This window comes from Rhododendron vialii, chromosome 8a (assembly GCF_030253575.1).
Source record: "Rhododendron vialii isolate Sample 1 chromosome 8a, ASM3025357v1".
Classification (NCBI taxonomy): Eukaryota; Viridiplantae; Streptophyta; class Magnoliopsida; order Ericales; family Ericaceae; genus Rhododendron; species Rhododendron vialii.
The window spans coordinates 116,531-128,830 of NC_080564.1; the positions used below are offsets into that span (position 1 = coordinate 116,531).

Below are 12,300 nucleotides of genomic sequence, written 5' to 3' on the forward strand. Positions count from 1 at the left end.
ATGGGTCAGATGCTAATGGTGTGTTCGCGTTATAGTGAGAAGGTCCAAATCTTTTTATCGAGATATGCACAGATAATGTCGAAGAATTTATTAAAGGAGTACACGATTTGTCGCCTAATCTAGAGATTTTTTGTGGTTCAATCCAAAATGGTTAGGTCTTGTTTAAGTCTACCAGACCTGATTTTGAAGGCGAATGACTTATAAGATGACCGGGAACACTTTCTACTATGCCAAACTTTTGGAGTTCCTTAAAATGCAGCATTTCAAATATTGATCAGTAGTAGAAGAATTCTTGAGAAAACATTAAGGATGTTGGAATAGTGGTCAATTAAGGTAATAGTTTACAAGCTAGCGGATTCGCTGTGAAAAGCTCTTTTCCTAAAACTGATATAAACTTATTATCTTTATTTCTTGCAAATAATGTTATCTTTTTCAAGCCGATCGACTACCAAAATGAAGGGTTCTTCCGGTTCCCCCAAAAGAAAATATATTTAAACCTTACCCAAAAAATATAAAGGGTCCGTGGATGCTCTTCTTTTTAATTGGTTAAACTAGGAAGATGAGTCCAATTTAAACCAGTTTTAGTAAGTAACTACTCCTATATAATCAGTTTAATTAGATTAGAGAAATACTAGTACCAGTAATTAATAAGAGAAGAGAGTGGAATCAATGTAGTCAAAGTTAGCCTGAATCTGCTCAAACGGCTGAGCTCGGCTCTTTGGTGGGATGGAATTTGGAATGGGTGGAGAATCTGCAGATCGAAAATGACAAAATGGAAGCCAAAATTATTACTGTAATTATATATGCGCGCAGAATCTTTTTTTTGGTAAGCAATTAAGCATAATATATAACTAGGGTGAATCTGCTTGGATGAATCATTCAATCTTCCGCAAACCTAGCTATCACGTGATATAGCCAACCACAATAGTGAAAAGCAATATATATGTTTTCAAGCTATGTCTTTTTCGTTTGAATAAAATAAGCACACGATGACGGATACAGATGATAGTGATGATATACATGATCGGAAGACTATAGTATTTATTTGTGGATTCTTGATTCCGTATGACGGAGCATACTATATAGTAATTGATAGAATCATTCAAGCCAAATTACGTACGTACAACTGTATTTTTATTTTTTTAATCAAGTCAACCCTCCAGGCTATAGGATAATTGAGTACTCCACTTGTCTCTGTCCTATTTTATTTACTTGGTATTCTATTATGATGATTCAAATTGTTTGCTCTATTTAAAAACTCAAACAAAAAGTGCGTAAATTTTTACAAAATAACTCTCATAAATGATTAAAAGTAATTTTAAAAGGTAGAAAATAAATAGTAGTAGTATATATGTTAAAAATCTCATTCAACTTTCAAGGGAGACATTAAAAAGGTAAGTTTCCTGTGCATAGTAAACAATACTATTATATGAGAACGGAGATCGAGAGAGGAGTAATTTGGGGGCTTTGGAGGAAATTTGACTTGAGAAAACGAAATAATAATAATAGTAAATAAATAAGTACATGCAGGGGTGGAGCTAGAAATTTTGGTTAATGGGGTCAAAAATTAGATTCATATGCACTTGAAACAAGTTAAGGCAATTTAGAGATTTTTTGTGGGGTCAAAATAGCTAAATTATATTTTTTTCAATGAAAATTTAGAGTCAAATTAGTGAAAATTGAGCAAAAATTATACCTATCCCAAGAGAAATTTGATAGCTAGTGGAGTCGGCCGTCCTCCCTTGTATCCATGTGCCTCCGCCCCTGTACATGATTGTTGGCACAAAAGGACAGGAAGCCGGCCGGTTTTGGGAATATAAACAAATTCAAACGCTACGCTTCACCAGCACAGCAGTAGGATATTCAACTCTTTTTTGTTTGGTGCAAGGATATTCAAAATCTGTAAATGTTAGTAGGCGTAATAATAATATTATAATGGCAGCAGGATATTCAATCTCTGTACGTATAGTGCATAAAAACTAGTACTAGTAGTATTTATATTGTAAGAACTCAAGAGTACTCATCCCTCCTTTCCTAGCCAATTGCCTCCTAGCCTCATCCTCCTCCTTCCTCCTCCTTCCTCCTGCTTTCGTATATGTGGTAGAAGTAGGAGTACTAAATCATCAATTGATAAATCCACTACATAAAAAGAATGGCCACGTCCGTGCCAGCGTATCAGTACCAGAACGGGACGGCAGTGCCGATCTGGTTGAACAAAGGAGACAACGCATGGCAGATGATAGCCGCCACGCTGGTGGGCCTTCAGAGTATGCCGGGCCTAGTTATCCTCTACGGCAGCATCGTTAAGAAGAAATGGGCTGTCAATTCCGCATTCATGGCCCTCTACGCCTTTGCCGCCGTTATCATTTGCTGGGTCACCTGGGCTTACAAGATGTCCTTCGGTGACAAGCTCCTCCCCTTTTGGGGTAAGGCCGGTCCAGCCCTCGGCCAGAGCTACCTCATCGCACAGGTAAATTTCTTAAATATTACTCTAGTATATGTATAATTATGATTGAGTGAACTTAATTACACGCAATCAGATGTACTGCATGCCTTTAAAACGAGATCATATATAATTGAACGGCTCATCAGTTTCCAACATGAATACCTCTATCTTATTAATAAATTGGATTAGTAATTGAATTTTTATTTTCCTATTGAAAAAAAAAAAAAAAAGGCGGGGCTGCCTGAGACGACCCAGTACCACAAGAATGGGTCAATAGAGACAAGCGAGCAGACGCAGTTCTATCCAATGGCATCGATGGTATGGTTTCAGTGCGTGTTTGCAGCGATAACGCTGATACTGCTGGCGGGGTCATTACTAGGGAGGATGAACATAAGGGCTTGGATGATGTTTGTGCCATTGTGGTTGACTTTCTCATACACGGTGGGTGCATTCAGCCTGTGGGGGGGAGGCTTCTTGTACCACTGGGGTGTAGCGGACTATTCTGGTGGATATGTCATTCATCTCTCTTCTGGTATTGCTGGCTTCACGGCTGCTTACTGGGTAAGTAACTACGTACTCTGCCAAGCTTCTTCTCCTTTAATTTTTTGCTTTGACCCGGCCCGTCCGTAATTGCTTTCCTTTCCATTTGTACCCTCCTTGCAAAAAATTATTCAATGCCTTTAGGTCACCGCTATATGGTGCCTTAGGTCTCTCATCAACCACACATTTTTGTGGATCCCAACATTAAGTGTGAAGACCCCACAATAATATGTGGTGAGAAGAAATAAAGACACTGAATAATCTCTCGCTCCTTGCTTTTATTCTCAAGTCAACTGAATTACTTTTTGTGAGTCCACAAAAAGGATTCCATTCATCACAATGATACAAATTAACATGAAACCGGTACAATATATAGGGAGAGAAAAGCATTGAGAGAGATTCGAAGACAAAGAGTGCACATACCCTCCTTCTACTACTACTTGCAAAATCTCAACCTACCTTCCGCCTCTCGATTATTTTTAAACCAAACAATGGCAACAATATTAAGGTCATGTTTTCACTGACAATTTTGGGCAACAACTTATGGCATTTTATCAAGTTGTTCACACTAATCAAAAAGTTATTGATTAGTTGGCAATAACTTATTAATTAGTGGAAATAACTTGACATTTTTCAATAATTTTTCATTCACATACTTATCTACAACTTATTAGTTAGTGAAAACAACCACTTAAAAAGAAACTACTACACCTAACATAAAACCAAAAATAACTAGCCAGCTTCCAACCTAGACACAATGAGTATTGCTGCTTTGAACACATCCCATGCCTTCCTAGATCCCCCAGTAGAAAACCCAATGAACCACACTCCAACCGCCCGATCGAAGCCCCAAAGCAACTCACATCGCCGCCTGGTCAACCGAAGAAACCCTACCCCGCGCCACCTAATGAAACACCTCAAATACTAATCTAAAACCACTCTTGATGAAATGAAACCCCTAGAATCACCTAGCACCACCTCCTCAATCCTCATGTAATCCCAAAACACCTGACACCATTCCTAAAATCACCTAAACACCTCCTCATTGAACCCCCGAAACACCTAATTAACTCTGCCTCCACGTGGAAACCCCAACATCTAACACCATCCCTAGAAAAACACCTTACACCACGTGGAGACTCCAAAGAACACCGAATAACACTGCCTACGCCTTCCGTGATAAAACTCTCAAATATTGACTTTGAGTGTGTTTTACTAACTAAAATAAGTGAATTAATTGGAGAGAAACAACCAAAAAGAGTCTTCTTTTTTTCTTTTTTCTTTTTTCTTTCTTACATTGTAGAGAAGTTGGAGTTTTAGTTTGGAGGAATTACAAGACAGTGAAACAAGGGGCAAAAATTTCTCAACCCATGAACAGATTTTCTTGGAATTGCTCACATATGAAACGGAACAAAAGAAACTCCTCATACATGGAAAGGGCAATGTAAAAAGACTAATATACCCATACACATTTAAAACCCTAAAAATCAGTTCCTCCTCGTCGTTTGCAACTCCACCGAATCGGTAGCAATCCCAGTCGTCTGCAACTAACTCTCTCTCTCTCTCTCTCTCTCTCTCTCTCTGATTTATATTGCTCTTCATCCTCCTTTTCTAGTTGTTGGAGCCGTCGATGGCGATGATGTGGGGACCGTGGACCAATTTATTGAACGAACTCAAGTATTTGTGATGTGGGTTTGCTCTGATTTTTCAATATAGGAGAAAAATGAAGTCAATCCAGCACATGTTGTTCTTGATCTTCAATGGGCTTTTGTGATTTTACGATTCTGCAAGAGAATCAACAATTTTATCATTTGAGTTGTAATATTGGAGAGAGAAAGCTGGGTTGGAGTGAGTTGGAATGATTTTAATTTCTGAGTCGATTCAGTAGCAACTGACATCACCATTGATTTTTGGTTCACGAGAAAGAGAAGAAAATGGAAATAAAAATTGATTTTCGGAAATTGTGTGTATCGACTATGGGTTTGATTTATGTGAACTAAATCGTGGGTCTTGTAATGTCAATAAAATCAGTTCTCCTCTTTCCCCCTTTCTTTACCGTAACCCATTCCTGCAAAATCACCCTCTCATATGGGTCATGCGGTTGCTAGTTGCTCCTTCAATGGATTGCCCTGTGTATAACTTAAGTTGTCCCGTGTATGAACCTAAGTTGCCCCGTATATGCCCCTAAGTTGTCCCGTGTATGAACCTTAAGTTGCCCCCTAAGCTACCCTGTGATCGAATGAACCTAAGTTGCTCCATGTATGAACCTAAGTTGCTCTTTAAGTTCAAGACAAGAGGAGTATTTTTGTCTTCAACACCATGTCTTGGGAATTATTGTTTTCCTTCTCATAAAGGGACAATTCCGAAAAAGTACTCTATGACTTGGGAATAATTTGCCCCAAGGGCCACTGAACACCAATTTCCCCTTTGAGTTTTTCTTTACTTCTTCCTCAAGGGAAGAAAACTGAAAAAAGTAAAATTTGTTTGAGACGTTAAAAACCAGTCACTTTCTAGTTTTGACTTTTGCAAAAAACGTGGAGCTTTTTAAGGGCCCCTATGCCGTATGTTAATTTTTCTTAATATTAAGAAGTGGAGCGTTTTTAAGGAACCTAATGACATATGTTATGTTACCATTTGAATACACGGCTGCTAATAAGAATTTTTAGGATGTGTTTGGTTTACTAGAGTGGATATATAAACACAAGAATGGACTTGAGATTAGAATGAAATTGGAATGGATTAGATTAGATTGGAATTAATATTAATTCTCATTCCCATATTTGGTTGTTCTAAGGAATAATCAATCATTCCTATTTCATCTATCAACCTCTAACAAAGAAGAAACGTTTTCCAAAAAAACCTTGGAAGCCCAGTTAAGTACTAGAGTTAGTAAAACAAACAACAAGGAAACAAAGGCAGGAAGCTTTTTCCCTCTTTCCCATGTCTCAAACCACTATTCACACCTCTCAAAAAATCATCTAGATTTTGTTATTTATAATAGGTATTTTTAAAAAAAAATCGTTTAATAAAAATAAATAAAATCTATCAAACATGATTCATACTGAAAAACATTAGTATAACTTAAAAAATATTGATAATTTAATGAGAAGTGTGAATAGTGGTTTGGGACATCCATTTAGAAATGGAGGTACGTAGTCAAGGATGGAACCAGGGGGGGCCTAATGGCGGCGGCCGCCACGTCAAGAATTTTAGAAAATACAATTATTATATGTGACAATTTTTTTTATCCCCAACTTATATAGTCTTGCCACTGCTAGGTTTTTTTTTCTTATTTTTTATTATATTCTAGTCATAAATCTTCTATTTTTTTTTCAAGAAAGGAGACCTAAAAAAGTATTTCAAAACTAAATTCAATGGGCCAAAGTGAAATAATATAAATGATGATGTGTAATTAAGAAAAAAAATTCCACACTCAAACCCTAAAACAACTTAACCTAAAAAAATTAAGGAAATTAATTATTATGCCATTATCAATGCCCAAAATTAAAATTAGTCATTTTTCATACTCCATGTGTAAATGACAAGCATCATTTAGTTTAGTTTATGTTATGTTATTTTAATTTTTTCTGGAGCCGATGACTATTAATATTGTAATGCATTTTTGTATTGAGGATCAGTCTTTACGAACTTTATCTCGATTTTAATTGAATCCCCGCTAAGAAACAGTGGATGAGATCTATCTCCAAATTAGTCGTTCTATTAGGTTAGATATCGAGTAATGCAGAAAGATACCCCATTGAGTCTTCAAGCCAGTAAGGAAATTAATGAGTACGATGATATATATATATATATATATATATATATATATATATATATATATATATATATATATAGAGAGAGAGAGAGAGAGAGAGAGAGAGAGAGAGAGAGATTTTCTAGTGCTTCGGGAACACGTACAACCACATGGATATTCTTGTATTCTTAATTTATTTTACTTTTGCTTGAACTCAATCAAATCTACAACTATGACTATGCAACCAAAACTAATGAGCTAACCAAGATTAAGAGTGACCAACCTGATTCAAATATAGCTAGGTTCATTCATTAGAAAACATTATTTGGAGACAGCTGCATTCCTTGCTTTTTATAATCACGTATATCTCAGTGTCTTGTGCCACTTTTAATTAATTAGTTGGAGATAGATTTCTTAAATTGTCTTTCGAGACCATTCCAACTATAACATTCACGAGATCGAGAATTAAGAACCAGGTCAGAAGTTACTATGGGAGGATTTCTTGACCTGGGAATTATCCTGCTGACAACTATGTATGTGTACTATTCAAATAGTCTTGGTCTCTCTTTTTGGTTTCATTTAATTGAGAATGATGGTTTGGTGTCTAATGAGAGAATATTATCAACTTATTGTTCAACGAGGGAATCAAAAGGACTGAATGAAATTCATTTCCTACTGAATTAATATAGGTCCCCACTTTATCAGTTGGTGGCAAACAAGGGCCTCATACATTGTTATTGAAGCTGACTGCAGGAGTCTTCACTAAAAGTCTGCTAAAATAAACAAACGAAATGTCTTAATTACACATTAAATGAGCTTATCCCCACACACAGTCATTCTCGTATTTGAGAAGGATTGTGTGGAATTTTTTTGCTCAAATCCAATATTGGAAGACTCCGCACTTCATTTGTTTTGTTTGTTTGTTTGATTGAAGATTCGTCCATTTGGATTGGAGAAGCCAGTCAATGTTGTTTTTTTTTTTTTTTTGTTGTGGAAATTAGTATTTTGCAAGACTTGATTTAAGAGAGGGTTTTGGTTAAGAGTTTCTGATTGCGCTTTTGGTGAGAGAATTTATAATAAATGGCCATACACTATAATATTGCAGAATGAATGAGCATTGGACCCACATTATAATATTGCATCATTATAATGTATGACCTATAATGACTTGCGCCAGTTGACATGCTAACTAAGGATGGAACAAAGGGAGTCTAATAGTGGCGACCGCCATGACAAGAATTTTAAAAAATGCAATTATTATACGTGAAATTTTTTTTTTATCCCCAACTTATATAGTTTCGTCACTGCTAGGTTTTTTTCCTTATTTTTTATTATATACTAGTCATAAATCTTCTTTTTCTTTTTTTTCACGAAAGGAGACCCAAAAAAGTATTCCAAAACTAAATTTAATGGGCCAAAGTGAAATAATATAAATGATGATGTGTAGTTAAGAAAAAAAATATTCCACACTCTAACACTAAAACAACTTAACATCGATGCCCAAAATTAAAATTAGTCTTCTTTTGTACTCCATGTGTAAATGACAATCATTTAGTTTAATTTTTCTGGAGCCGATCGATGACTATTAATATTGCAATATTTATTTTTTTATTTTTTTAGTATACATTTTGCCACTGCTAGGATAAAATCTTAGTTCCGTCCTTGTACGTAGTACTATAAGCACAGCTGCATGTAGGTTACGTACCTGTCAGAGCAAATTAACTAATAATAAGGCTTTGGAATCCAATTGAACCCACCATAGATTGGAATAATAATTAATCATGCTAATTAGTGCAGTAGTTCAAACTTTTTATTTGAGAAGGAATTAAAGCTTACACCAAAGGTACGTAAGAATGTATCTTGCGTATTTTAGGCTGTGCTGGATCAAGGGGATATGAAAAGATCGATCGATCGAGTAGCATTGACCAAACAGAAAATGATGATTTTCTTTGCTAGGAAGCAATGTATTTCATTATTCGATAACTTATTTGGTGATGTAATTTTATGTCTTTTTTAAAATTAATTAATTTGGTCATGCATTTGACTTGGACTAACAAGGGCGGTAAGGTTTTGCTATATGTAGTGTTGGGTGAAAATGTCTATTCTCTATGTATATAATCCATCAATTTCATCTTATTTGTCCTTTTTTGATGTTCGTATCAGTTTTCAATCACTTATATTTTCTAATATTAATCTTCAATGATATATAATATAAATCTTATTTGATAGTTATCGATTAAGTATATGACATTAATGAATATAAGGCTTTGTTTGTTTGAACTGAAAATATTTTCCTCAAGAATATTTTTTAAATTTCTGGTGTTTGGTTACACATATGTTGGGGAAAATGTTCTACATGTAAAATGTTTTCCACCAGATCAAGGTAAATTAACTTACGACAATAATCTTCGTAAGTCATTTACAATTCTTTTCCCCGTATGTCCCCTGGCAACTTCAGAATGCTCACTGCCATGTGGGATTTTTTTTTCCTCCAATAAATACCATTGTTTTCCTATTACAGAACCAAACAGCGAAAACGATAATTGTGTAAAATATTTTCACATAAAATCATTTACATGGAAAATATTTTTTATTGCAAAAGATTTTACATTGAAACAAACGGAGCCTAAGTGTACTACTACTATCTAGCTAATAGTAGTGGAGTACTATAATCAGTGGTGGACTTAGGGCTTGTTTGATAACCTAAATTCAGCACTTAATACTGAATCAATTAAGTAATAAGTGATTCAGTAGGTTTGATAACCACATTTCATATTACTTAACAAATTAAGTACCACTTAAAATATAAGCTAAAAAGTTGAAAAAAATTAAGTAGCTTTGAGCTACTTAATTCTGGCTGAATTTTTGTGTACTTACATTCAACCGTCATACCACCACCACAACCACTTCCACCAACACCTCCACCACTCCACCACCACCACCACCTCCACCTCCACTACCACCACTCCTCCTCCACCACATCACCACCACCACCACCACCACCACATCACCACCACCAACTCCACCACCACCACTTCCTCCACTACCACCACTACCACCATTACACCACCACACACCACCGCTCCTACCACCACCTCCACCACTCCACCACCATCACCACCACCGCCACTCCACCACCACCACTACCAGCACTCCTACTACCTCCACCACTCCACCACCATTACCAAAAGTATATTGTGACCATTAGTAAATTAAGATAGAATTGGAACAAAATTAATTCATCATTTTTTTAATTCAGTACTTAATATATTTATCAAACAACTTTTCAGCTTAAAAATTTCAGCATTCAGTTTCCAGTACTTAATTTTTCAGCTTTCAGTTTCAGTTTTCAGTTTTATCAAACAGCCCCTTACTAAGGGGCACGTGGGGTCACGTGCCCCCACACCCTCCCATACTATTTTTTTAAATTAAGATTTTCTCTTGTTTGATTTAGGGGTGCAAAATATAGTTCGCACATTATGGATCTTTTCCCGATGATTCAAGACGTGTATAACATAGAGATTGTCAAATAATTTGTCCACACAAAAAATCAAGTTGATTGGACACTAATAACAACTTGATAAGAACAAATTTTTTGTGCGAAAAATGATTAGACCGTGTATTTTTTATGAGTAAAAGTATTTCGATGGAGTTGTTTTAGTTTAAAGTCTAATCAACATAGATTTTTTAATGGACAATTTACATGACGAGCCCTATCATATGAACGGTTCGGATGGACGAGGGGAGATATAGTTGCGGACAAATTGCATTTGCAGTAAATCTGGGTTCTTTTATTAAGAACAAAAAATGAAAATAAAATTTTGGAAAACGTATTTCATCGCTAGCTTCACTACTCAAATGAAAAAATCTAGCAGAGAATACACATGTGTGGATATGTTTAAAAACTTTTGGAATGGTGTATAATTGTAGTTGACAGTGAAATTCTTTAAGGTTATAAATAATTATGTGCCCCCACTATAAATAATTTCTGGGTCCGCCACTGACTATAATTAATCGATCCAGTTAATTACTCCAATAAGTATATGGTACATATGGCTAATAACAAATACTACGTACTGTACTAACAAACAGGTGGGGCCGCGAACACTAAGCGATAGAGAGAGGTTTCCGCCGAACAACGTGCTGCTGATGCTGGCAGGGGCGGGATTGTTGTGGCTGGGATGGGCAGGGTTCAACGGAGGAGATCCTTATGCTGCAAACATAGACGCGTCCTTGGCAGTCCTAAACACCAACGTATGCGCAGCCACTAGCCTCCTTGTTTGGACATGTCTTGACGTCATCTTCTTCAAGAAACCTTCAGTTATCGGTGCCGTTCAGGGCATGATCACCGGCCTCGTTTGCATCACCCCCGCTGCTGGTACGTACCTTCATAAGTACAGTATATGCCTAATTAATTGCTAATTGATTTCCTAGCTAGTACTACTACTTCACTATTAGTAGAATTAATGGAATACTACACTACCACTCTTAAATGGGAATTTCTCTAAAATTTCATTAATTTATAATTGATCAATCTGTTTTTATAATTTGTATAGTGTGCTTGATCAATTAATCTGTACTTGCGTGGGTATGTGTATATACGTAGGTCTTATTCAAGGATGGGCAGCCATAGTCCTGGGAATTATGTCGGGAAGCGTTCCATGGTTCACCATGATGATCGTTCACAAGAGGTCGTCATTGCTACAGCAAGTAGACGACACACTGGGCGTGTTCCACACCCATGCCGTGGCTGGATTTATGGGGGGCATACTTACGGGGATCTTTGCGCAGCCGGAGCTGTGCAACTTGTTCTTGCCCGTGACAAACTCGCAGGGGGGCATCTATGGAGGCAAGGCCGGGGGAGTCCAAGTAGGAAAACAGATTGCGGGGGGTTTGTTTATCATTGGATGGAACATTGTGGTGACGTCAATAATTTGCAACGTGATAAAGTTTGTGATTCCGCTGCGGATGTCGGAGGAGGATCTGATGATTGGGGACGATGCTGTGCATGGGGAAGAGGCATATGCGTTGTGGGGTGATGGGGAAAAGTACGACAAAACCAAGCATGGGGGTGGCTCCAATTCGGATGATACTCTTCATCATTATGCTACTGATATTAACAAGACCTCAAGTGGTGCTACTCAGGTGGTCTAGAATTGTATCCTCCTCCTACATGGAGTATATATACTTTGATCGATGTGTGATAAGTAGTTGGCTTTGTGAGAAAAAACATGTACGGAGAGGCATTATTACCAGCTAGCTTTGCTAGCTGTGCGAATGATGTTCAATCGAGGTGTGATAGTTTAGTTTGGTTTTGGTTTGCTTTGTGAAGCTGCTGCATGCATGCACTACTTTATTATATTTGGATACATTACTTGGATTGATCTGTTTTAAGTCTTTTTATTTTCTTAATGCAAAACACGGTACCATATATATGTATTAGCGCATGTCAGTGCCTGAAGGCACGATTTGAACATTCAGCACACGTAATCAAATATTGAACCAACTAAAATGCATAGAACAAACTTGAACGCTTAAAACTTGATCAAATCAAAAAATA

General features: G+C 36.7%; 1 protein-coding gene across 1 annotated transcript; it reads left to right on the plus strand.

Annotated features, from left to right (window-relative positions):
- The first annotated feature begins 1,990 nt into the window (after positions 1-1,990).
- LOC131298482 (ammonium transporter 3 member 1-like) lies at positions 1,991-12,173 on the plus strand. The gene is made up of 4 exons (XM_058323963.1): positions 1,991-2,470; positions 2,678-3,007; positions 10,833-11,118; positions 11,347-12,173. The coding sequence occupies exons 1-4, from the start codon at positions 2,153-2,155 to the stop codon at positions 11,892-11,894; spliced, it is 1,482 nt and encodes a 493-aa protein (XP_058179946.1). The 5' UTR covers positions 1,991-2,152; the 3' UTR covers positions 11,895-12,173.
- Positions 12,174-12,300: the final 127 nt, after the last annotated feature.